This window comes from Pararge aegeria, chromosome 1 (genome assembly GCF_905163445.1).
Source record: "Pararge aegeria chromosome 1, ilParAegt1.1, whole genome shotgun sequence".
In the NCBI taxonomy this organism is placed as follows: domain Eukaryota; kingdom Metazoa; phylum Arthropoda; class Insecta; order Lepidoptera; family Nymphalidae; genus Pararge; species Pararge aegeria.
In genome coordinates this window covers 8,675,525-8,702,938 of record NC_053180.1, presented here as the reverse complement: position 1 = coordinate 8,702,938, position 27,414 = coordinate 8,675,525, and the positions used below count along the sequence as shown (strand labels likewise).

Genomic DNA, 27,414 nt, shown 5'->3' with positions numbered 1-27,414 from the left:
TTTTACATTAATAAATCAAAAGTAATGATGGTTATGGTAATTATATTGTTACTTAACGATAAAAAAATCTCAGACGAATTCTTAACCTTTTCTCTTTTAATAGAAATATAGCTCTTGCTTCTTGAACACGGATGATATGCGATGCAATCCATATTCGGACTCAATTTGCTCTGAGATTGCCTGAAGCGTGATTTATCTTTCAAGTGTTTATGAATGCTTACATTGCTCAGATATTTGAGCCATATTTAACTCAGTACCAAGAGAAGCCCAGCTTTTATTATTAGAACATGTAGCTGGATTCTTTCTTAACTTGGAATCTAAAGAAATTATGCTATTACTTTAAATACCATCGTCAGTCTAATAAAAGTGGTTTGGTATTAAATTTATATAGGTTAGGGATGTTTAATGTAAGCCCATAAGCTGAATAAAGTTACAGCCGCAAGAAGTATCATATTACTGCTCCAGCATTCCTACGCTAATCTTGAATATTATTGAGAATAATTTTTAATTTATTTCCGGTATATTACGGTAATATCTACGTTAATGTTACCTTCACTTTTCTTGGTGAGGATGTTCCCATCTCGACATGTCTGTAATGTTCGGCGGATCTATGAACTTCTCTGCCTGCAACATCTTCCAACGAAGCCTTCTCTTCACCGCGGGTAAGCGTAGTCACTTTTCTCACTATCCTCGTAGTAATACGCCTTTGCCCATGGTCGTCTTTCTTCGAGATCTTTGTAGACTCCAGTGAGGAGCCAAGGACCTCGGTCGACATGCGTTTATTCGTATGAATCGCCTGCAGTTCCGAAACTCCTCTCCCTCCAGCTGACATTGGAACCGCTAAAGCACTCTCGCCATCGTATTCGAAATGAGTCTGATTACCGTCATGTACTATTCGGCCGTTGTAGCTTTCTTCTCTATATGAACCGGCACGGTAGCTTGACCTTTCAAATCCAGGATAATTGCCATCATAAACTGTCTCGTGTCGTGTCAAACCATCACGCAAGCTTCTTGGCACAGATGCTAAGTTTAGACTGGTTGTGATAGGTGACCCTACTGGCGACTGGGTAGATTTCTTCAAGCTCGATTTAAGCGGTTTTGATTCATCACCTTCTAATGTTCCTTGTACGAAAAGACGCTTACTGCTGCCCTCTTTTACGAATCTATACATCGACATATTTGATTCGTTCCTCTCAGGCCTTCGCGGGCCGGCACAACATAATACTGATCAGGCTCGACGCACTACGGCATTATTTTCCAACTTATTACGGATTCGATACACGCGCTACATGTTACACCGTTATGTGACAAAACTTGCAAATAGATTACTACAAAGACTCAGTATGATGAGTGGGAATTTGTTGATTTTGACTATATTTAGAATTGTGATTGATTGCAGGTATACTGTCGATTTTGATCAAAAACGTTTTAATATAGCCGACGACGCGCATCAAAGTAATGTACTTTGTTCATTATTGCATTCCAATTGATTCAGGGCGCATAATAAGAAGCCTTATTCTAAGAATAACTAAAGACGAGATGTGGCTGAGAATTGTTTAATGAAGTATTAAAGAGGCAATTTGAAAAGAACTGAATAATTTACTACTTCTGCACGCAATAATAGCATAGTAAGTTACCAAGAAATCAAGCATTTGAATAAACTTGAATAAAAGACTAAAAGAAAGTGAACGTAGGATCAGATTCTCCTAGTACATTAAATCGTGCTTTGGATTAAGCAAGGCACCTTGTTTGGGATAGAACGAATATGGCGCGGCCCTTCCGGCGGACGGCGAGACATGACGTTGAGGAAACACGTTACCGCTTCCAAATACATTATCTGTTTCCATTTACGAATGATATATACTTTTGTATATTTGCAATACATACAAAAACGTTCCTTGAAAAACCAAATAATGCCAAAAACCTGTTGTTCGTTTGTAACATTTGGCCCTGACAAACATAAATGACGAGATAATACGTAGTGAGTAACTATATTTAATAACGCGTAAAAGAAGTTAAGATTTATACAGTGGCGTTCTTAGTACGTTTGACCAGCGTAGACGTTGAGCAGACAGATGATGGTATAAAATGTACCTAAAAAACTTGAGATACAGAAGCATTTTTATATTTAATATCATCTTTTAATACATATACAGTTGAAGTCGGACAGGTTGTTGGCCGTAAAAAAGATGCCATAAACAAAACTACAACACATAACTAAGACAAAGAAGAAATTATCATCTGCGTTTTCTATGCCTACTCAGGTCAAACACCCAGTGAACATGTTGTAGTGATGGTATAAAAATATTGAAAGATTCAATAAACTTGTAGGCCTTGACCCAGACACCTACGTATGCTGTTATGTAAAATTACAATAAGTGAGAATTGAAGATATCAGTGACGTAACTTTTTAACCTTAGCCGTAAATAATAAACAAATATGGATGATAAATTAAGAAAAAGCAAATAACTAATGCTAGCCCTAAACGGTGGTTCGAAGAAAATACTAAACCGTTATATAAAACAAACCCATCAAAAACAAGCTCTTGCCAAACTGTACTGTGAATAACACCTCAATGGAGGCTGGACTTTTACAAGTAAGTATGAAATGTCAGCTGCAAGAGATGCTAATCACAGTTTATGCAAGCCTCGTTCCATGGTCTGACCTGTTTTATGGCAAAATTTAACAAAGACTCTATAAATAACAACAAGGATACCATCCTATGAATATTTTATTGCAATGTAGAGTGTTTGTATTATGACAATTGCACGCTTTCAAAACTATTGTGATTGACGAACGAAATAATTGTGATTCAATTCAAGTTTCCGAAACAAAAAATAAAATACAATTATAAACAGAAAACCCTACTAAATAAGAATTATGGATATAATAAGTACTTAATTTGATTTTAATGACGAAACTAGAAAAGCCAAGCTTGAATGAGCTCTTGATATCACATTTATGGACAAATAATTAATTTCATACAGGTACGAATACAAAATACGTGGGATTAGGATCACATTTTTTATTATAATTACATATTTAAGTCAAAATAAATCATCCATTAATCCATTAAAGATTCTGTAATATTTATGTAGGTGTCGAACTGGATACCAACTTTTTTGCGGGGGATTTTGAAATTCAATGACGCCTACTGTTTATAGTACCTTGGCTATCTATATATGGGCACTATAAGTGTCGTATTAATTGTAATAATGCTATGTTAAAATGTATCCTTTACTAAACAATGATTAATTAAGATGTGTGGGCTAAAAGAGACAATCACAATGAAATAGAGTTAAAAAACTTTATACATCGAGCTTCAGTTCTTAAATCTGCGGGACATAGAGTAGAAAGAAAGCAAGGTAGTTCCAAATTTAGATTTAAATAACCTCTTGCTTTAAACGTTATTATGTGAAAAAATTTTGATATTTCCCGAAATGTTATGAAATGTTTGTTGGTACATCAACACTAACAATAGTATAAAGTCAAATTTCTACGCACTTACGCATGTTTAAAAATATTTCAGCAATATACTGCATAGTTAGTATCTGTATTTTAGACTTTATGTGAGGTTTGCCCGTCCCTAGCTTCTTAAACGAAAAGAAACCTTGCAAGAAAAATTAAGAAATTTATATTCAATTTCGTTAATAAGATTACTCGATCATTGTTTAGGTATCGTATAACAAAGTTTTGGTCATTATTTATTTATTTATATTCTTCTCTCAATTTGTTTATTTATACGTTTCTTCCTATTATTCGAACGCATAAAGCACGAAATAATTTTAAATGCTTTAATTAACCTCTCGTTACGTTGTATTCACATTTTGTGCTATTTTAATTGCTTAGCTTAACTTTTGCTAATCTAGAGTGAGTCACTTTAACTAAGGATTTAATAACAAAATGTCATTATGTTATAATTACTTAATACATAAATTCATTACGATGAAGTAGAGCAAGCCTAGAGTTCTATGCAATTTAGGAAAGTCTAATTATATTTTAAATCGTATAACCAAACGTTAGCTGCAAGGTTTAATAAAACAGTTTACAATAAAAAAAAGATCTTATATTTTTTTGATTAAAGACTTCTTAATAGTAACTTTATAGGCATCATAGAATTCACAAAAACATTGATGTTTACGGATAGCTTTATTCAGCAAATATTACGTCACTCGAAACAATAGACTCCGTATTCAAGTTGAGTAACTTATTTGACCGGCTCATTAGCGATACCTCGCTTTAGTAACATCGACTACTATGTAATCACCAATAACCCACAAAATCGCAATCACAAAAAAAACAGTTGTTGTCACCGGTGTTTCTTGTTAAGTTTTCGCGTATCGAATCCGAAATTTAACACTTCATAAAAAAAGTAGCTATACACACCACAGTTATTCCTCTTTTTCGAAACTATTAATGTGTTAGTATTGTAAGAGTTCGGTTCGTTTTTCGAAATTCGAATAGCAGTGCGCGCGCGCTTCGGTCGGTCTCTGGCAGGTGACTGGCGCGCACTGGCGCAGTTGCAGCTAGCCGTCCGTGACGGTGAAAAAAGTATCGTGGGTTTAATATCGTTCCCATTCATTATGGAGCTGAATTCCATGATAATTGTCATGTTAAAAAGGTGTTGTTTTCTTCCGGCATAACATGCTTTTGTTTACTTTAATAAAGTAAACAAAAAGGTTTAATATATAATTTCTCAAATAAAATGTCCTTTATAGTAACACCAAAAATATTTTAAAAACCTCTAAATTCTAACAACGATTACCTTTACGTATCAGACTCTGTTGGTTACGTTTAAATTGAATTTTAAAAAGAACATAACAATACGTTCGACGTCCCAATTCATTGAATATATAAACAGGAAGGGGTGAGAAACAATACTTTGTAAAGGATATCCCACTGGATCGTATCACATTCATGTTATCTACTAAGGATTCACAAAAACATAATTCCTACTCTATTTTAATCCATCCGTATTGAGATAGTTAATTGACTTGTATATTTTCCTACTAAACAGAATACGTACAATGCATTAAACATCTTCTGTAATACATATTTTTTTATTATTTTTACGCTTTGTCTTATTAGATTGGTCAACCGTACATAGTATTTGTTATGTGCACATTAATTAAATATATTTAAATTAATTGATTTTAAGACGAATGCAAGGTAATCGCAGAGTTTTAAATTATTTGATTCGCTCTTTATATAAATATAGAAATCTAATCAAGATCAAATTATAGTTCTGAGGAAACAACTTAGACAGAAGGAAGGTATGGTCCCTCAATGCAAATGCGTGTCATAAATGTTTAACGGAAGGTAGAAAGAACCATATCTTTTGTACACAATCTCTGAACGAAATTAAATTGATACTTGAAAGTAGTGTTGTCATTTTCCGAGTAATATTTTTCTACTTGGGCACCCTTTCTGAAAAGCGAAGGTTGGCAGTCAGCTTTGTATGCTCCTGTATATTCTTCGCCAGGCGAAGTAATTCAGCTTCGATTCTTTTCTTTTCGCGATTCCAGTCCTCTCCCGGGTTTTACTTAGCCAGGGCTTATTTTTGCGACCAATAAGTTGTAGAAGCTCTTATCTCTTGTACCGGCTTCCCAGAGATAAAATGGCAAAAGGATAACTCTATATTTAGATCCGTCAATTTGGTTTGTTTTGAAGATTTGTGGACAAAATAATTTGCGTCTTTTTTATATAAGCGCTTGTTTACGTTGCAAAGCTTAAGTTTAATACCAGACTGTGTAAATCGAACACTGCCCTATAAAAAAGCGCTGATGTGTGAAAAATTCTGTAATTGATTACTCATTTGTTTCATTCCAGCGTTTTTAAAGCGCATTGTAATAGCGTTCACATGAATTACGGCCTGCCTGATAACTTGTTAAGGATATCAGATTTATCAGGTAGATTTAACATATTTGATTATTTATGTAAGCTTACATTGGTGCATCCATAGGAAGATGTGAATTGAACATCGGATATTTTTATTCTAGAAATTGAGTAATACCTATTGCAGTTCGGTACTTAAAATATTATTTGGCATTCAGAGTTCATTGTATTTTTAATTTAACAAAATAGTAAACTTTGTTCTCTGTTTTTTTCTACTAACTCTGAAAGAATGTTTTTGTTTTCTGGCGGGCGATGATAACTGCAACATTGTGTAGGATCGCTTTCAAGTGTGCAAGTGTGTACAATACTGTTCTCATAAACTATTATATTAAAAACTATGTAACAATAATGTACAAGTAATATCACACTTTTAAGTAAGATTTACTCATTATTTTCTCCATCCAGAGTAGGAATTCATATCTTCTATGTATTAATTTGGATATAAAGTTTTTAAATACAGTATTAAAGAGAAGCTATGGCAGAACTTACTATTTAGCGATAAGGCCCCTTTTGTATTCTGCTAGTGAATTTTTTATGTATTCTTCTTTTATTTCTTTGACTAGTAGTTGTTAGAAAATAAATAGTATAAATAAATAAAAGCTCTACTCTAGTTTTAAAGTAGATTTAAATATAGTAATGCCTTGCATCCCACAATCAATACTTTACCATTCATAACGTACAATATGATATAATTTATTCCATTTAATATCTACTGTTGTTAAACTTTAACATCATAAACACTCCTACACAATATAGCACCTGACGGTAATCAGTTTTATTACATATCTAATTATTATAATTTCAACAGGTATAGGAAGTAGATACTGCATCTAATTAAGTAGAAGTATGTAGGTTGACAATAATGTGGGTTCTACCGGCAGCGAGACGGGTAACGGGGTGTAACGGGTTTTTTCTAAAATGTCTACATCAGTCTTTCTTGGTAGGTTTGCCACTATCCTTAACTTAATTTTAATGAAAGCAATGAAATGCGAATAATATTTTAAATGCATAAGTATTATAATGATGAATGTAAATAGTATGATAAATAATATACGTTCATTTCGTTTCACAACATTCAATAAAGCAAACTTTTATCGCCATCTATTGTGCGCTCGCAGAAGCACTGCCAAGCGAAGCTTAGCAAACTTAGTTGTGGAGAACTGGTTACACGAACAGCGCCATCTAGCGTTGAACAGTTATAAATATAAAAGCGAGGCATATTATATCGATATCCGATATGACGACTTACCATCATCGTCTGCTATGTTTGCGTGGACAAATAAAATATTTAAGTAATTTATTTAACTTTACAATAATGTGACGTTAAGTTAAATATATATTTCGTGCCATATCATTAGATACATTTAAATATTATTATGATGGCACTTCATTTTATTCTTACCTACAACAATCAATATTACCTATATATGTTTAATACAAACGTCAATTTTTTTGGTGTTTAATTTACCTCGCTTACGATATATGGAAGCCTAAGTAAGTACTTGAACCTACTTTCAAGGCATTATTATTTAAGTTCATGAACTTAATTAATCTCCCAAACTGTGTAAAGGTCTCCTATGTCAAAGTAGTGGAGCAGCGTGGCGTGAACATGCTCTATGTTCGCGCCACGCTGCTAAAATGCGGATTAGGGGGCTTAGGTAACTATTGCGAATGACATTCTTCGTTTACTCAACGTGCTCTCCGAGGCATAGAGGGATGTTAAAGGCCTAATTTATAAATTGAGTCGTACACTTATCGGTTGTTTATTAAGATTTAAGTTGCCTTTGCCACACAATTATTGGAGACAGATAGCAGATTTCTATTTAGTCCACAAGATATAAAATAAGCGAAATGGTAACAACCTAAACCTGAAGAGAAAAATAATAGCATAAATATATCTAGAGAAACAATTTAGCAATAACGTCTTGTTATCTCGAACAACCTCCCACTGTTATAATTGCCTTCGTGTTATGATTTCGAACAACTTTTCAGTTTATAAATTACTTTCGTGTTGTTATCTCTAACAGCTTCCCAGCTTTGTATTGTTGAGAACTTTCTCTTCTATTTCGCGCAACACCATTCATACCCTAAAACACACTACATCCGTTTCCACCGACGACATTCCCAAGAGATCTTCCAGGATATCATGTTAAATTCATAGGATACAACTGTTTGTGGTTTGACGAACTCCCCTGCGCAGCACTGTTGTCTTTATAAGGGGAAGGGCAGGGGAAAATTTTAGATTTATAATTTCTGAATTATCTAAGGTCTGGTTTGGTGGGAGGTTTCGGGCGGGATTAAGTACCAACCTACCGACAAAGACAAGCGATTTAGCATTTCGGTACGATGCCGCGTAGAAACCGATTAGATGTATGGGTTTGGGATTTATTATTATTGCCATACGCCCAATAGGTTAGCCTGCTACCATTTAGACTTAACACCAGATGAGTTTGCAGTCAAGGGCTAACTTGTATAATAATAAAAAAAAATGTTTAACAAAACCAGTATGTGACGCCTGTTTTTATCATAGAATATCAAATAAATATAACCTGGGCCCATGGGTTGCATTTAGCAACCAATGAGACACTTCTTTTAAAATAGCGCTGGACCTTGGTGAACTTGCCATTTCAAATGTTAAATAATCAACTTCAGTTTGACATTATAATTTGAGCATGAAACGAGGTTGCAAAATCAATGTCTAATATTCAGTCGAATATCGTTGTTACAACAAACTCAACAAAATATCTTATTACCTCACGTCTCCTACGCTTTGTCGATCACACAGTTTATTAATTTAGAAGTCTATTAATTTAGAAGTTTGTTGCTCACAACATACAAAAATTAATGTTAAATCGCAAATCATTGATGTTGGAAAAGAGCATCTGCTGATTTCATGCCTGTCTTTTTCGGTAGACCTTGCATTCCGAACCGGTGGTAGAGTCACAACAATTAGAAAAAACAAAACGTTTAAAAAGTAACTCACTCTCCTAAAAATAAAAGAATTAAGATCTTTTTTTTAATTCACAATGAATATGAATGGATCGAATGTAACTTGCCATAAAAACATAACAATTGACGGTAAACACAAGGTATAATTTACTGAGGTCACCTGCTGTGTTTTTTCATTCAGGCATTCTATGTTCAGATATACGACTGAAGTATTTACATATTTAGGTTGCAATGTGTACTCGTTATCGTAAATTAAGATCTTTACCTTTAAGGAAAGTTTCGGAAACAGGTCGTAAAAAAATGTCTTTGATCATCATGATGATTTATTACGAAGCAGATCGTTGATCTTGAAAGAAGCGATCATTGAATTCTTAAGCACTTTGATCGAAAAGCTGAGTGCCTATAAATCCTGATGATTTACCAGACAGTCCCCAGATGTGCTGTTATTTATCTTACAAGTGTGGTAAGTTGGTAATAATTATCACCGAGGCGCAAACCCGTGCCGTTTTTAATACCCGAGTTTTATAGAGATCCGCGAGAGCTTAGTTATCGATACAAAAGTGTAGTCGTACTTCACTGCGTATTAGAAAATATCTTCATCATGATCACATCAAACCATTACCGGCCCATTACAGAGCACGGGTCTCTTACCATAATGTGAAGGGTTAAGGCCGTAGTCCTACACGCTGGCCCAGTGCGGAGAAGAACATTATGGAGATCACCCAGGCGTGCTGGTTTCCTCACAATGGTTTCCTTCACCGTTGAAGGAAGTGATGACTTAATTGCTCAAAACGCACATAACTTAGAGAAAAGTTAAATGTGCGTGCTTGGATTTGAACTCGGCCGAGAGTGAAACCGAAGCCTTAACAACACAAAAGAAGTGTTATTTTTACTACGAGACGCTGAGAATCGTAAGGATATCGTAAACTGCACAACATTCTTTGTACGCTGACTGTTAAAAGTTTGCTGCAATGGTCTAAAAAGTCTTCTTAAAAGGTCTTTAAGATTTTGGCAACTGTATAAAAGGAGATCACTTTTTTACTGGAATGCATAGCCGAACCTATTGAAAAAAACATACAGCAGTGAAGATTGTTTACGTTTTTTTGATTACATAAATGCATGAGTAGACTATAAATTCATCACAGTAGGTACAGTAGAATAGCTAATGCAATCTATATCTAATCTAATCTATAGCCGCATAAGCTTCGGTTTTTTGAAAAAAAAACTCGCGGTATATTTTAGTTTTGCCCGGCTAAAAGGTTTTCCTACGGGATGCAGGCTATCTCTGTCCAAAATTGCACATTATTTTATGCGCAATTTCATCATCATTATGAACCGATTAGCGGTCCACTACAGGGCATGGATCTCCTTTCAGAATGAGACGAGGTTAGGGCGTAGTCAATCACGCTGGCCAAGTGCAAATTGGCAGAGTTCACACACTTTTGAGAAAGTCATGGAGAACTCTCAGGCATGCAGGTTTCCACACAATGTTTAACCTATGCCGTTATGAAATTATTGTATAATTAGTAGGTAGTAGGATACCTAACCAATATAGGCAAGACAAAAACACCGTAGAAAGTTCTGTCGCAAGGGTGTGCGGGCGGTTGCGTGGGCGTAACATCTGTTCCACGGCCTTGCGTCGACACCCCCGTCTGCCTACGTGCAGGTTGGTAAATTCTTTGTGACGTCATTTTCCTGCTATTGCGAAGGTAACATTATACATAATTTGCGCTGATATATTTTAAAGTCCGCCCTATAAGTTATCTTTAAAGTAATTCGAAAGGTCATTCTAGTATATTCCACAGTCCATGTTTTATGTGGCTTTGGGATGGTATTAAAATATATTAACTCTTTAAAAAAAATTACTTTAATAATTATAAAAACCGAGTAGGTACCGACTACATATTCATTCTATTTTTTTATTGCCATCAATACATTTTTTTTTACGTACACAATAAATTTATCTTTAAAACAGTTTAATTTTTTTTGATTTGCGCACATTTTGCCTAAGCTTGTTCTTAGAAACCAAGGTACTATTAAATAACAATGTATCAACTAAGAGTTGTGAAACGTTTTTTTTCTAACAACATTGCCTGAATCATTAGGCATTCGATTTAGGTGATCCCTCGGATTAGTAAAAACGGGCATTACTGTCTAAAAATCTTAGCGTTGCTTAGGAACCTAGTTTAAAAATTTCGGATTTTGACGTCAAGTGGTTTAGCTGAGCGTCGATGAAGTCAGGGCACGTTGTTAGAAGAGGCAGTTTAAGGAGAAGTAGATAGTTAACTATTTCTACGTAAATTATTAGCAGAAATAGGCAACAGTTGGTATTGTTTTAGTAAATTAAGCGCGGGCTTCGACCCCTGACCTGCTAGTGCTAACTGTATGGGTACTCGACGGCCACTGTTTATCTGTCTTTCGTTACTTCTCAATCATTACGGTATAATCTTGTAAATATGTCGGATACATCTAGTTAAGCTATATTAATATTACAACAAGCAGCGATAGAATAGTGGATTTCGGCTTTACTTTCTGAGCGACTGAATAAGAACCCACCTCTTAACTTTTCTAAGTTATGTGCGTTTTAATCAATTTAATATCATTTTCTTTAACGGTGAAGGAAAACTTCGTGGGGGACTAAAGCCTACACCCTTCTTGTTCTGTGAGAACACCCACTAGTTTCACATTGCATTTGTCTTGTCTTGTCGCAATTTGCAGTTTTAATATGTAGGTTACTACATAAAAATAAGTTGTAAATCATTTAGTTTTAACCACAAAATACTAAACGAAATCGCTGATCTATTTCACTTTAATACGAAATCCACAAATTGTTATTCTGTAGTAACTATTACCACTGTCAAGTTAACTAGACAAAAATCATGTGTCACAATGAAAACTGACATTGAGATCTATCTAGCGCAGATTTTTAAGGCTGAAGCTATTTGAAACAACTCCTTGAGTATTACGTTCTGCATTATCAGATCTAACAACATCGCAATATTAGGTTGCATAAACGATCGCAAATAAGCTATGAATAAACATATTATCTGTATTACTTTACATGACATCACTTATAAGGATACGTAATATACAGGAGGATTTAGCAATTTACACAAGTAAAGTAAGTAAACACCTGCCTCTTTAGTCTATTATATAGCATGTTTGACAACAGATAACGAGGTCCAAGATTCGATTTCTGGGTCGGGCCTGAATTTCATAGATATTGTTTTTTTGTTGAGAAACTCTCAGTTGGTACCATCCAGGTGTTAGGAAAGTTGAATAGTTCTTATTATCGCGAGGAGATAAATAGCGTCTTAGCACTAAGTCCATTTCTGCCAAAATGGAGGAAGACTTAAGTGGGACACCTATATGCTTAGTAAGATGATGACGAAGCAAGTAGAATTATGCATACTACTTTGATGTAATCGCTAACTAGAATTTTAAATATGTTCGCAGATAAATGAAACTAAAAATTAATTATCCCTATCCCTATCCCTAATAATATAATAAATGTCAATGTAAGTTTCTTTGTTACGCTTTCACGCAAAAACTACTTAACCGATCCTCATAAAACTTTGTACACATATTCTTGGAAGTGTAAGAAGTAATATAGGATACTTTTTATCCCGACATTAAGCTCGGTACCTTTGGGAGAGGGGATGAGTGTTTGACGATTTTACGCCATAACTCCGACAAATTATAACCGATTTAAATAATTATTTTTGTACTATAGAGATTATAATACGTGTTTAATTTTGCCTACACTAAGGTTGGAGATAAAGGACAGAACTCCTCAGCGGACAGCAGCAAACCCCTCATTTAAGGCTTAGCGATACTGAATACTTAAATTTTTTTTCGATCTACAACTAAATTTAAAACAAAATCAAACGCAGGCCATGTCGCGGGCAACAGCTAGTATTATATAAAATCATTAATACATTAAAACTAAACTTATCAAAACTGAATATCTATCGTACCAAAACTGAATAAGGTGATCTAAAGGTAAATAATGTATTCAATTATATTAATTAAAATGACAAACCTATAGGTTTGTCATTTAGCACCATAGAGCATAGCCTCGTATACAAGCGACAGTATAAAGAGACAAATACGTTTAACAATGCACAAATTATAATAAAGTGCGAACCACTTAGCATTTAGGAATTATTCATAAAATAACGCTACCAGCATTTTAATGCAACTCATATTGCTGCAAAGCCAAGAACAACAAGGTCGAGGACTTGGAAACTTTCCCATTTAATGAGGAATAGTTATTGACATCAGAACCATAACAGGTGTTGTCTTAAAAAGCGCAATCAAGTTGAACGAAAACAATGCGATGTTCCTTACCGTCGGACGTTTAAAATATCTACTGTCAATCATTCATCCTTTACAAGACTACCCGCTTTACCTTGAATAGACTCTAATGATATGAGATCAATACATCCTTATAACACACTGTATATATAACCATATAAGGTGTGTCGTAAGTGTGCCAACCCACGCGGCTGTTCAATACCATATTAATAGTTGTTTCTTTTTTATCGCTCACTGCAAACTGCCAGCTTTCTGTGGGTTACTAGTTGCGAAAAGGAACTGTATTTAATGAACTTGTAGTTTCTATATTTTAACTGATTAATGGGAAACGTGCAGCGCAGCTCTATATTATGTCGTAGAGTAAGACAGGAATAATAACTTGATAAATACGATAATGGTAATGTAAATTTCTTAACCTTATATTTAAAAAAAAGGGAAACTAGTGCAAGAAAGAAACATAATTGCTTAATAAAATAATTAAAGTTAATCTATTATTCTTAACTCTATTCTACAATTTAACTCTACTCTAAATGCAATGTGGTAGGTGCAAATATGAAGTACATATAGAAATCAAGTTCAAAAGGCATGAGGTCACTGCAATTGTGACTCCAGTATTATCATAACTTTGAGCAAATTAATAATATAATGTGAATAGTATAACATGACGCCATAACTGACTCATAGATTTTACACTTCGTTGAGCTTTTACTGAGTAATTCTTAGCTTTATTTCTTATGTACCCATCAAACAACAGACTAACATCAAATATTCATTACGGAGCCGTAAAAAGTGCAATAAATGTTCAATTACGAGTATTCAATACGACAGCAGAAGAATTTTTAATACATTTAAATACACTTATGTAAGTAAGCGGTGATAGCGCATTGGGTAAAAGCTCGACTTCACTTTCGAGGGGCCGAGTGCGAATCCCAGCTCACACATTTAACTTTTCTAAGTTATGTGCTTTTAAGTAATTAAAATACTGTCACTTGCTTCAACGGTGAAGGAAAACATCGTGAGGAAACCGACATGCCTGAGAGTTCCCCCTATTTTTCTCAAAGGTATGTGGAGTCCACCGCCGTAGTCCACCGCACTGGGCCAGCGTGGTGGACTACGGCCTTAACCACTTCTCATTGTAGGAGGAGACCCGTGCTCTGTAGTGGGCCGGTAATGGGTTGACATGATGATGATGATGATGACACTTAGCTACAAAAACAACTTACATAAAACTAATGTCATACTATACGAAAGTCGTTATGTTGGTCTGTTATTTTTACACACCACTAAATATATTTCGATAGAAATTTGGCGAGGATAAAGATGCAACCTGAGGTAAGAATAAATGCATGGAGGACATTTTAGCACAAGAAAATTAAGGGTTTCCGCAAGAATAAAAAAAAACGAATAAAGTTGCGGGAGACCGCTAGTAATAAATAAAACAATAGTCGTATACATTTGAGTACAACTAAACTGCGAGTATAAATGCTGAGAGTTATAACACGATAACATTACTGCAAGTAGAAATATACCTAAAACAAGATGAATAATATAAAGATATGGAAAGTGAGCTTAGAGAATGCTCTATGTTTATTTTGAAGAAATGAACATAGGAAGACCATTGGAGAAGGTTGTAATCGTGAGAATGAAGATCCCTATTCATAAATTCCATGATGAAAAGTACCTTTGATCAGAAAATGACATATTCATCTCAATAATATAATAGACTAGCTGTTGCCCACTTTCATTTTTACCGGCGGCGATCTAGTAAAATTTTAGAATACAAAAGCTGCTATTGCGACTTAACTATGATAGTTAGATATATTCCATTGCGGACTTTTTTGTAGGTATGTAGTAAATAATTGTTATGATTCTTCAATAGTTGACAAAATATTGCTACTTTGGGTTACATTTTTGAGGTTAGGTTAGGTTTTTTAAGGTTCTCCCTTCTAAAAAAATAAAATTATAGCCTTTGTTACTTAGCGATAGTTAAGCTTTCTTTTGGCGAAGAAATGGTTAAATTTGGTCCAGTACTTTGAGAGCCCATTTGGTACAAACAAGCTAACAAACAAGAAAATGTTTCCTCTTTATAATATTAGTATATATTTAAAAGAAAAACGTTTCTTTAGGGTTAGTTGACAGAGTAAAATGAACCGAATTAGCCGTTGGAAATAGTGTGATATCTAAAAGTAGCAAATAAATAGTAGTAGGTATGCGTATGAACAACACTAGACTCGCAAAAAAAATTAGAAGCCACACCCTACTCGTTACACCAATAAAGGTCAAAATATCAAGGGAGATCAGAATGCGAATGTCCTGCACGTACAAACACGGTGTTTTCGTCACAACAACTGATATGAATGTTAGATATGTATGTCATGGCAAACAACGCTTTTCCATGTAGCAAATATTTATGGACATTAGGGAAGATGCAATATGCTTAAGTAACCCTAGGTTGAGACGCTTTACATGTCGCTTTAGATGTCTATCAAGATAAGAAATATAGGAAAGCTTCTGACATCTGATTTATGGCGTGTCGTACATATAATTTTTTCGCAGAGTAGGCATCAAACAGGAAGATGGTTCATGCATAGCCTGTAACAGTCGACTGCTAGACTAAAGGCAGTTTCTCACAATGGGAAAGTTTGACCATAATCGCCACGCCGCGTTCTATGTTTGTATACTTCTAAATTTGATTTATCAAACATAAACGTATTATGAAGTCCTTGTATGAGTGCATGTGACGTTGGTATCGACCATCATTGAGGCCACAATAATCACGAGAACAATATTTACATAATCACTATTGTAGTGTTACTAAAGGATTAGAATAAATTACCAGAGCTATCAAATTTAAGATTATTTTTAGTGCGACATCACACTACACCTGACCTTAAAAATTATTCATTCAAAGTTTAACCTTATTTTTTAAACCAAAATGACCTCACGAATTTTGCAGGAACGAGTAAATAAACTGCGAAACACATTAAAGATACGCATATTATCGTAAATCTCCGTTGAGAAGCTAAGATACATAAATAACAAAATTAACATTTTAATTTAATTCAATGTGAAGGTAACTAGATTGTTTAATCTTTGTAAATCAGCTATCAACTTCCGATAACTTCGATGATAAGTTTTAACGTAATATCGATAATTCAATACATCGTGAAATATTTTTGTCTGTATTACGTGGTTTGATATAAACGTAATCAAAAGGGTCATAAATAACTATGTACCTGGAACGTTTTTTTTCTATAAAGGTCTATTGTCAAATATTTTTGGCTCTACCTAATCCCCTCAGATCCCGCTAACCCAAGATTTTTTGGCAAAATTGCGGGATCCCACAAATAATATCAAAATGTAAATAAAACTAAAATATTAATTTAAAGATTCACCTTCAATTCAAATTCAATTTGCGTGACAGTATCTGATGAGAACTAACAATTTTTTACATGTTGGACAGATGCGGATTAGAATCGCACTATTATTTATATGTTTTTCCATATAATCCTAAGCTCTTACTGAGTTCTTGCATAACTAATTGACAGCCTCAAATGTAATCCACAAACGCCTTAAAGGTCGCAAACTTGATTGGATCAACTTTAAAAACATCAATATATCTTATGATGAAATTATACTTTCTATAATATTTAACCTAAAAAGGTTAACCTAATAATAAAGTGATTGAAGAAGAATAAAATTCGTTAAGACAACATCAAAGTAGTGGTTGTAGCATTGATTTAGTATGTTGCGAAAGTAATAAATAATATTTCTAAAATGATATTAAAAATTGATGTTAATCCAAGGAATATATCTTAAGACACTGACCTGGAAGTGTAAGATGATAGTCCATATCAACCCGAGGGTGAGCTTCGGGTTCCCGTCGACGATGTCCTCTGCCCTAATGTTGACGAGCTTGATCTTCTTGTACCGTAGGAAATCCAGGGCCATTTGTACGTTCTGGAGCATATGAAACCGCATGCGGCCTCTTTCGCGCGGCTGGAAAATAGAAAATTGCATATTAAAATGAGCGATTAAAATAATAAAACAGTATTTTTTTCTATTATATAATATCTTGTTCCAAAAATATTACTTTTGTTCACTGCAGCTTTTAAATACATCTATGTTACTGGGAAAAAGAAACGCAAACTTTCGTGTATAACCAAGCTTTGGATATACTGATACGGCACTTCTTACTGGGTTGTTAGAACTCATATACTTGGAATATCATCATCGACTTAATTTAATGTCCCCATAATGAAAGCAGGCCTCTTCTCTCATAGCACTGATTCGAATTGATTTGCTCGTGCGTTCAGGACTTCCGTCCCCCTTATTTTAATATTACGTTCTTACCATCATACCCTTACTTAATTTAGACAAAACTGTAACTTATACATTGGTTCGAGATATTGCCAATAGAAGCAATAATAATTATTGTTTTTTTAGAAAGAATAGAAATCAGTTGTTTCATTTACCGTCTGAAATTCAATCTTCATGAGATTCTCTATAAAATTTAATGAGACACATTAAAAAGTAAATCCGTGAAAGAAAAAAAAGGATATTAAAATGTGTTCAGATTTGACGATGATATTGAGTAAAAAAATAACACGTCGATTCATTGATAACCTTTAAATTAAATTCTCAAGTATAAATTATACATTCATAAATGGATACTAAAAAAGATCAATCTATGGATAAACCCTCGACCTATATTAACCTCGCCATCTGCGGTAGGGTGAGATAGCGGACTCGCTTCCGGACACACCTGCCTTAATTTATTGCAAGCTATTTTGTTTAAAAGCCGTTAACACACAGCTATTAACACGAACATGTTTTTAGTAAATTAAACCGAACTTAAGTAAATTACTAACTACATTGTCTGATATTAAAGTGAACATTGGTTTTATTAGCAAGTGTGTATATTGTCTTTGATCACATCGAAATTCGTGGATTAAATTATGTCGCAGTGAAAATAACCACCAATGCGTTGAGGTAAAATGAAGATTGGTGTTTCTGCAACCCGATTATAGATTATCCTTTTTTAGTTCAAATCTGTTTCTTGGGGCAGTTGAATTGATCTCTGCACCTTTATTATCAGCCTAATTAATGCCCCTCCGATGAACTTAGGTCTTAACTCTTATAAGTGAAGGATATAAAACTGAACCATCCGGCTGCTTTTATGTGCGGCCAAGTCAGCTTTACACCTACACACCAACGCAATACTAATAGACAAACCATACAACCAGTGGGTGTAAGGTGAAGATGAATTTATGCAAATAAGTTGAGGATAGCCCAAACAGAAGTACCTCTAACCATATTAAATCTGCAAACGCACAACCACGTATGTCACGCGATTTATATACCGCGCGATTACGCACTGCAATCTAAGCATAAAAGTCATTAAATACTCCACTTTAAGTTTACACGTATGCTTACTTCAGATTGAAAACGGTGCGATCAGAATAAATTATTTTAAAAACATGTACATCAAGGCTGCCTACGAGATCTACCGGATTCTTTCAACATTATATGCATAACAGATTCATATAAAAACGGATCTTTTAGTGGAATAAAGGTATTTTAATTGATTATTTTTTCATGTTGTCATTCAGTTAAAATTCATTAGAAATTAATTAGTAACCAAGACTTGCAGACATAATTACAAATGAATTAGGGTAACAGAGGTCACGTATTCTTAAACTTGACTATGAATTCTCTCAGTGTATATGTAGGTATGCTATATTGTGCGTACAATTACAATTGAGCGAAAAAAACTAATTCCCACATGACATCCCACTGGTTAATTAATTAATTAATACTTACGAGGTGTTCGCCAGAAAGCACCTCCAGCAGCGAGATAAGGTTGAGTCCATCGCGAAGATCTTCGAAGAGGTCGTTCACGTGACGGTTCACCTGAAAGAAAAAAACTATTTTAATATAATGTAAAAGTGTAAGTAAATTTATTAATGTGATACCCACTTGACTTTTAATAAACTTTAACTACAGATGTAACCTTACAAAATGCAACTGATAATAAAAAATATATATGCAGAATATTTTAAGGGCTACTTCGTCAATCATTAACATTTTGACTAAACTTAAAATGTGTGTCACTGTGTACAAAAATTGGCGACAATATGATGATATAATGAGGCTATTATGAAAATATTAATTAGGTAAAAATTCAAAGGTTTCACACGCCATGCTGTTAATCTTTTACTGATCAACAAAAACAAAACAAAATAAGAAAACCAAGAGAACTAATCTGCGTCTAAGACGATGCAAAAATCTAAACAAAAACAAAAGGATAAAAGAACAAAGCGAAGGTTTAAAGAAGGTCAAAATTTTTACGGGATAACTAAGTAGGTAAGTATAAAAAAGAAACAAGTTATAACTAATTTGTTGAAGACACGTCATGCATTTCATATTTTAAGGAATTATAAGCGTATTCCTCAAAAAGGTAAAAAAATAATAGTCCTATAACTAACTATGTTAAGAGGATTAGAAAAACTGTCTACATCAACACCACATCAAACTGGTAATTCCAATACCAACTTACTTGCTGGGGTGGGCAACATGGTTGATTATTGACGATTTCACAAACGTGAAGCCTTGTATAAGTCTGTCCGAGCAGCGTGAAATGTGTAAAAACCTGAATATGAGTCGTTGATAAAATTTAACAGCAAAAAGGAAATACAGCTGTGCATATAAATCAGCAACAAAACTCACGAACTGTTTTTTTTCGGGTTAAGTCCTGACTTATATTCAGTACCATATCATATATACATGAGATAAAGATTCTGTCACCTCAATCAAACAACATATTACTAATTCCATATCGTAATGAAAATGACCTCACCCTGACACCTGAACACTTGGGTCAAGAATCGTAATCGTATAATCCTCTTGCTTATTGTTTTAATTTGTTAAGCATTTCTAGGTACGTTCTATCCTTATAAAGAAGCAAATTAAATATTATTTTATCTTCTCTTTTATCTTCTTAAATTTGCTAATATGATTATAAAAATTTACCAAATTGGATAACAAACTAATGAAACAAAACTGTTATGTGATTGAAAACTTTAAAGATTTTTAAAACTGAAAGTGATCTACTGTACACACCTTTAAATATTTCCAATGCTGCTCCAGATCCAAATGTAGTGCGATGGAAAATCAAACAAATACTTTTTATAACACGAGTCGGAGAAGCAGACATGAGTAGGTACAACCGTATTTTGTCAGAAAGGGAATATCGATTTTATATTACGGCATAAAATCAAGCTTTGCATACCAAAATGCTTATTCATTATTTCTTTTACCTGTTACGTCCTTATGTTTCCTTATGGTTTTTATGGTTACTTTTTGCTCGATCAAACAACTTGAGCCAAACAAAATATCAATAAGCGTTTCCCCGCGACTTAGTCCGCGTACAAATTCGTATAACTAAATTTTTCCATGCAAACTTTTTTCTGCTATTTTACACAATATAATCCTGAGTCAGGATTTACGATTAGCCTAAATTGAATAGTCTATGACCTTCCACGAGAATTATAAACCTGTTTCGAGGTTCCAAAGAGTAGCGCGATGAAGCAAACAAAGTAGTTTAGCTCATAGATTGAATTTAACCACTTCATCAACAGACTTTATCGCGTAATTCTTGATACGTATTTTTATCATTATATAAAAAAATACCAGCATTAAATTTATTCATTTTACGTTTTTAAAAATATTCTACAAAATAACAAGTTTGTATGTAAACTCAAGGTATTCTTAAGACGTTATCGCAACGCATACCAGACGTTTGTTTACAATGAGCATGAAAATGTCCAAAACCATCTAAATTCTACAGACAACACTTTATGTAATTGCACACTCATCTCCTTGTGTCTAAACAAAGAGCTGTATATTGCTACTAAACTCCTCGACCAGTAAAGTTTTAGTATCGACAATTTTAACGTAACGTGTTAAGGTCCAAAACCGGTAAAGTAACATCCTGGGCTTATCGTCAGTTACTTTTATCTAACGGTCGAGGAACAGGATTACAACGCAGGAATGTCTGTGACTCATTGCATATGATTAATAACTGCCATTAGTACACCATACACTTGATACATATGCACAGAAATTGGGGACTTGAGACTGAGACCTAAGAGTTTGAATTTAATACACTAATATTGAACGTTGTTTACATCGATCTTACGAGAAGTACCCAGATACGAACCATTTGGCGGATGATGAATTATTCTCTTAGAATTATCTCGTGTTGTTTTAAGAGAGCGAAATTTCGCTTATTCGGGTGCTTTTGATTACATTTCTTCAAAGGTGTGTTTTTAAAATACTTCGGAACTGCATTCTTCGACCAATAATATCATAGCTTTTATTAAAGTTAATATCCTTTCCTTTTTGAATTTTATAGTATTTATTTCAATTTTAACGTGGGTAAACCTAAATTGGCTGCCAATCAGTGGGCGAGAAATATCATGTCATTATTACCTTACCACATATGGTGATGAAGCTTCAATACATGGTCACCATCGTGAATGAAAACAACGCCCACTCATTTTCTTTCGCTTACATCACTAATTTGATGACGTCATTAATTCTTGTAATGTCACAAACTGCACAGCGAATTTTGAGTAAATTATGAAAATTGGTCGAGTATCCGTTTTATTTTGATAACAAATAACAACTGCAATTAGACTCATACACTGCAATAAATTGTCGAACGAATTAAACGAAGCAAGGTCGTAGTTTACTTGGACTACGCGGGATTGCACGTCTTTCTATAAGAGTAGTTAGTAGTTTGTAACGCGATCAATCTCAAAACTTATAGCGGCATTACATTTAAATACTTTCTGTAAACCTTTAGTTCGACAATAAATTCTAATATCAGTCGATTTTAGATGAAAATTAAAATAATATGTCCATTTCACGTAATTTTATTTTCCCTGTTTTCACTTCTATAGTTGGCGAATGTTAAATTCAGTGTTTGTTTTGTTTGATGTGATATTTTTAAAACCACTGATTTTAAAGTTATTTTGGATCTATCAATGCATGAGTTAAATCAAAATTTAAAACTCATTAATTACAAAACGGTTGCTATACAATTGATGAATTTCATATTGACAATCATGTTTGCTTGGAAACAGGCCGTTCCGCTTTTATCTCTCAAAATGTAGAAACTTAATGATTGTTAAATTGAAAATTGTTTATGTTGGAAAACTGCAAGTGCAGACTGAGTTTCTTGCCGGCTTCTTCTCTAAAGAATCTGCTTTAAGAACCGGTAATAGTCACTACAAAAGACAGACTTGACGTTTCAAGAGTGCGTATATAAATATTAATATATTATAAATTTACGCTTTATATACAACGATAGGTCTAAGCACAACTATAGGTGATTGTGAAATAAAAAAAATTGCGCATCTTTTATGATTTCTAGCATATATTGATTAACTTGTATGTCTGATGAGTCGAGTGTGTACAGCATTTTACCTTATAAGGCAACACACTCAAAGTTATGATGTTCTTCGTCTTTGATATACCTGTACTAGTTTAAAACTATTTAAACTGATAAAACTTTTACGCTTTATAAATAAACAAAATTAAAAAAAATATAAATCCTATAGCCTCCTTAACTAATGGACTATCTCACAAAAAATATTCTTCAAGAAGGAATTCAAATAAATGAGATTAACGTTTTATTATTTATGTTTTTATATTAACATAAAAACGAACTCTTCATCGTCATAATATTAGATAGGATGACTTTATGATTAATATTAAGGTAGATCGTATTTCCCATCAAAATGGTTACACAATGTAAGCTTCACATTAATTCTCATTATCCCTATAAGGTTTAACTTATCCGAAAACTCTTGAGATGCGTCATCGTTGAAACCTTTCGATCCTTTGTTAAATGTAAAACCTTGTTGTAATATTCACCATAGTTTTTTCTTTTACAGATTGCTACACGCACGCACACGTCTTTTTCACGCATATTTAGTACAAGGTTTACCTACGTGTATAAACAGTTCCGTGTTTATGGCATACATTTATAAAATCACACGTTTGTCAAAAAAAAAATGGGCGACGTGCGACGACACATTAATTTCTATTATTCATTGAAATCTTAGTGGAGGGTGTTCTTCTGTTTAATCACAAGATAATGTCAACATTTTACATAAATCTCCTGTAACAAAGGATATGAGTAGGCTTCAGGTATGACGCACAACTCTTGCATCTCACAATGTTTTGGTTACATTTGACCCGGCTTACTCATGCAGAAAACTCGAGGCATTGTGAAACGATTATCGAGAGAAACTATTCATTCAGAAAGTGGATTATCAAGGCGAAGACAAAGGACAAGTACTTTATTAACACGAACTGTTAGTGATCTTTTGAGCTTGAAGACAACATAATTGTTTAAAAAACCTTCTTTCTAGAGTAAATCGTTGCAATACAAAGGAATTGCATTATTATTGGACAGAAGCAATCCATATTATAAAATTAAAATTTGTTCTATTTAATTTCAGAAAATTGTACGCTTTAATTAGAACTTATTTATTCTCTCCTACTATAACTATTTATAAATAAAATTGAAATATTATTTTAATATGAAAGACATAATTTTTTGTAAGAAACATAAATGCGCCCTTTCTTCCCCATCATTTTAAACTTTGCTATGAAACTAATGTTTATTCCGGTAGTTGATTAAGCCAACAAGATATTGTTCCTCACATTTTTCTTACGTATGCTCTATACGTACATTTCGAGCCGAGATCGGAACATCTTTAGGAGATGTGAACTTTAAACTGCACAGTTTTTAAGTGATGTTATGAATTTGTCTAAATTTTATACAAAAAAATTGGTAAAAAAGATCAAGCGGAAGTAATGTTTAGTTTCTGTGATTAAATTGTATTAGAAGAAATAATTTACAGTCAATGTTTTATAAAGTGTACCTATAAAATATAAGCTGTTGCTCTTGCAAAAGTAGAGAGGTGTTTGTAAATAAAGTAGGCATCCACACTCTTATATTATGATACAGAAGTGTGATTACACTCGGGATTCGCCGTATAAGGAATCCGACTCGCCATATCGGATATACCACATCCTTTGTGCCACTTTCACTGGCCAAAGATCCACTGTTTGACTCATCAATAAATACAATGTTTGTTTATTAATACAGATGATAAGCATACGGTCCAGAAAGTTGTTAATGTGTAGTCTGTAGAGGATATGAAATGTAAATTCAGGGCGATTCATTGCAAAATTATTACAAATTTTTTCAACAGTCTGATTTCATTCGTTTTTGCAATTTGATTAAATATAAGACATCCGTTAATAACCTACTTGAAATGACCTCGTTCAGGTCCAGATATGCATATATATATGTAAAAATGATTTATTTTTATCACGATTATTGTTGTAGAATTAAATTGACGCAAGCAGCGAAATATCGTAATATTTTCAACTCCATACAAAATAGCTATGCCCAAGAGTGACCGTCAATCTGTAAATATGATGACGAATGAGATGGACTGTTAAAGGCACTTATATGACAACACCATTTAGTTTTTAAAACTATATACAATAAATACATCATTTAAATCATGTGGTAGTTAGATATATCCTACATAATAAGGTAGGATATTAAAAAAACACACTAGTTTTAAATAGAACCTACACTCTAAAAAAAGAAAGCCAACTAAGAGAGATTTTCTCTTAGTTGACGTTATATAAATTATAACAATTATGATAATAAACATAACAACAAAAGCTGATCAGTTATAGCAGCAAGTTCATTATAGATTGAGCTAACAATGTAGGTATGTTCATTGATTCTAACAAATAAATACGTTGTTTCTATTATTATTTACTTCTTTGTATGATTAGATCATTTTTAATTATTTAGCTTAAACAAGTAAGTAAATTGAATCAGTTAAGAATATGCCTTAGTTAAGTAACAATAATAGGAGCATCATTATTCTAGTCAGTTTTATAGCCTACTCACGAGGTGACCATCACGACGTCAATATATTTGTTTGACATCTAATGTCGCCGCTGTCTATCTATCGGACATGGCTCTATTGCAAATGGGAGAACCCCAGTGACGTAGATAGAACTGTGATGTAGTTCTGTGATGTCATCGTCAATGTATCTACTAACTAAACATATAATATGTTCTACTACAAAAAAACTATCAATAGTCACGCTCTTTATGAAAACCGTCCCTCTAAAAAGAAAAACATACACGAAGAAACAATAAAATAATACGTCCGGCCATCGCTTCGTTATTCATAAAACCATAAGCAAACTTAAGGGTTGTAGATGTTATTATAATAAATTTTACCTTTTTTAGGTGTTTGTTGACCCATTTTGTGAAAGTTTTCTTCTGTATCGCGTCCCGTTCATCTGAAATAAAAGAAATATAAATATAAGCCTTTTATATAAACACGTAAAATAAATTTACAAAACATTTTGTACATTTTGAAGCAAAAATAAATAGCATACGTTTACTTTCATAACACGTATTACGATTATTTAAATGAAGCTACATTTTACCTCTACCCTAACTCTTACTCTTTTTAAATACTGTTTATCATACATACGTACAACAAGTTATTTAAAGGTAGCATATTTTATGTCATCATCTGTCATGTTCTGTCAGATGAGGCAGACATTGTAAGTTCAATGTATAATAAATAGTAATAATAATTTTAAGTAGTTGTTTACCAACAATCAAAACATAGTAAATTCCCGTTTACCCGACCAAATTGCAAAGTAACGCGAGGTGAACGAACCTGACCAATTCGATGGCGGTCCGATCTAGCTTATTAATAGTTTAACTATTTCTGTCTAAGGTCGCTGCCAAATTATTCGTGGATCGGAAGTAGGTATTTGTCTAGGAAGCGTTTTATATGTAACACAATGAAGCATCATCATAAATTAGGTGCCAAGTACGTTTTTTTAAACTTAGCGTCGTAAATCGCAGCGATAGTAACTTTTTTTCTACGGATGGATGTTTGTTTCTCTTTCACGCGAAAACCATGTAATACTGGCACTAGATGGCGCGTTTTCGATATTATATAAATCGTAGGTAACTTTCACGCGATCGAATAAGTAAACGCGGGTAGAAAATCTCACACTTGGCAACCCCGAACGGGATTGACTGAAATTTCGAATGCACATAGATGATACTACTTTTTACCTCGAAAAATTTTATAATACCCGAGCGATATATAAAAAAACTGAATTTCAGGTCGATGAGAATTATATAATATGTGAAAATCAACATAAGGTTTATTCTCCGCGGTGTTCCCCGTTCGTTCGAATTTTTTTTATGTCACACATGAAATTTTTTTACCACCTATTTAGATATGAAGTGAATGAACATCATCATAAAAAACTAGATTCATTTACTCCTCATTATTTTTATTAGCCAGTTTGAAATGAGCTACATTATATTTTTAAATTGCTTAAACCTTTTATTTATGAACAATACTTTTCACACACTTCATATTCAAAAATACAAATAGAAGCATCAAGTTTTATTTTAGAAACGTACCTACTAACCTATAAGCACGTTGCGTGTTAGCTGTCACGTATTGCGTGAATGTTAGTTATTTTCTATAATTTATATTTATATCAGTCATATAATGAACATGTCTACAGAATTCTAACAATTGAAAAAAATCTTTACATCGTCATAGTGATTTCAAGACCTCAAAGAGATTTGTGAGCATAAGTGCATATTTTTTAACCTGTAAAAGCTAAAACACCATCAGAATAAATACAAGGATACCAAATTATAGAAAAATGTATAAGGTTAGCACGATTTTCAACATATTTTACCTAAAATGCTATGAAAACGAAAGTTTGTTTCTTTGTTTCTTTCCTTTACGCCCTAACTAATCAACTTTATTTTTAAGGCAAAGAGCTAGTTGAAACGGCAGAGAGTAACATAGGCAAGGTGCTTTATATCCCAGGAAATCAAAAGATTCACACGGGATTTGTTACTAACCGTAATAAACGTGGACGAAGACCGCAAGAAACGTACCAGTATTAAATATTACTAGCGGACCCTAGCGCCATCTGTCAAAACCATTCACACACACCAATCTGTCATTCAAATCGGTCCAGCCGTTTAGGAGGACTTCAGTGACATACACACTCACAGAAGAAATATATATATAAAGATTTCTCTAATAATAAGGATATATAAAACTTATTAAGGATGTGATAAGGATATAGGAA

The 27,414-nt window shown here is 33.5% G+C and overlaps 1 protein-coding gene across 31 annotated transcripts in view; it reads right to left on the bottom strand.

The window, feature by feature from the left end:
* Positions 1-27,414, bottom strand: part of LOC120627239 (dystonin) — a 257,601-nt gene that overhangs the window by 111,463 nt on the left and 118,724 nt on the right. For 20 of the 31 annotated variants that reach the window (XM_039895136.1, XM_039895230.1, XM_039895308.1 and 17 more), the window contains exons 1-2: positions 4,387-4,481; positions 551-1,242 (exon numbers count right to left, since the gene is read on the bottom strand). In XM_039895136.1, coding sequence (XP_039751070.1) covers positions 551-1,177 — 627 coding nt within the window. In that variant the 5' untranslated portion in view covers positions 1,178-1,242; positions 4,387-4,481. Of the gene's footprint in view, positions 1-550; positions 1,243-4,386; positions 4,482-16,989; positions 17,161-18,984; positions 19,075-19,720; positions 19,784-25,510; positions 25,573-27,414 lie in introns of those variants that run through there. The other 11 variants (XM_039895292.1, XM_039895161.1, XM_039895193.1 and 8 more) reach the window with 2 other exon arrangements.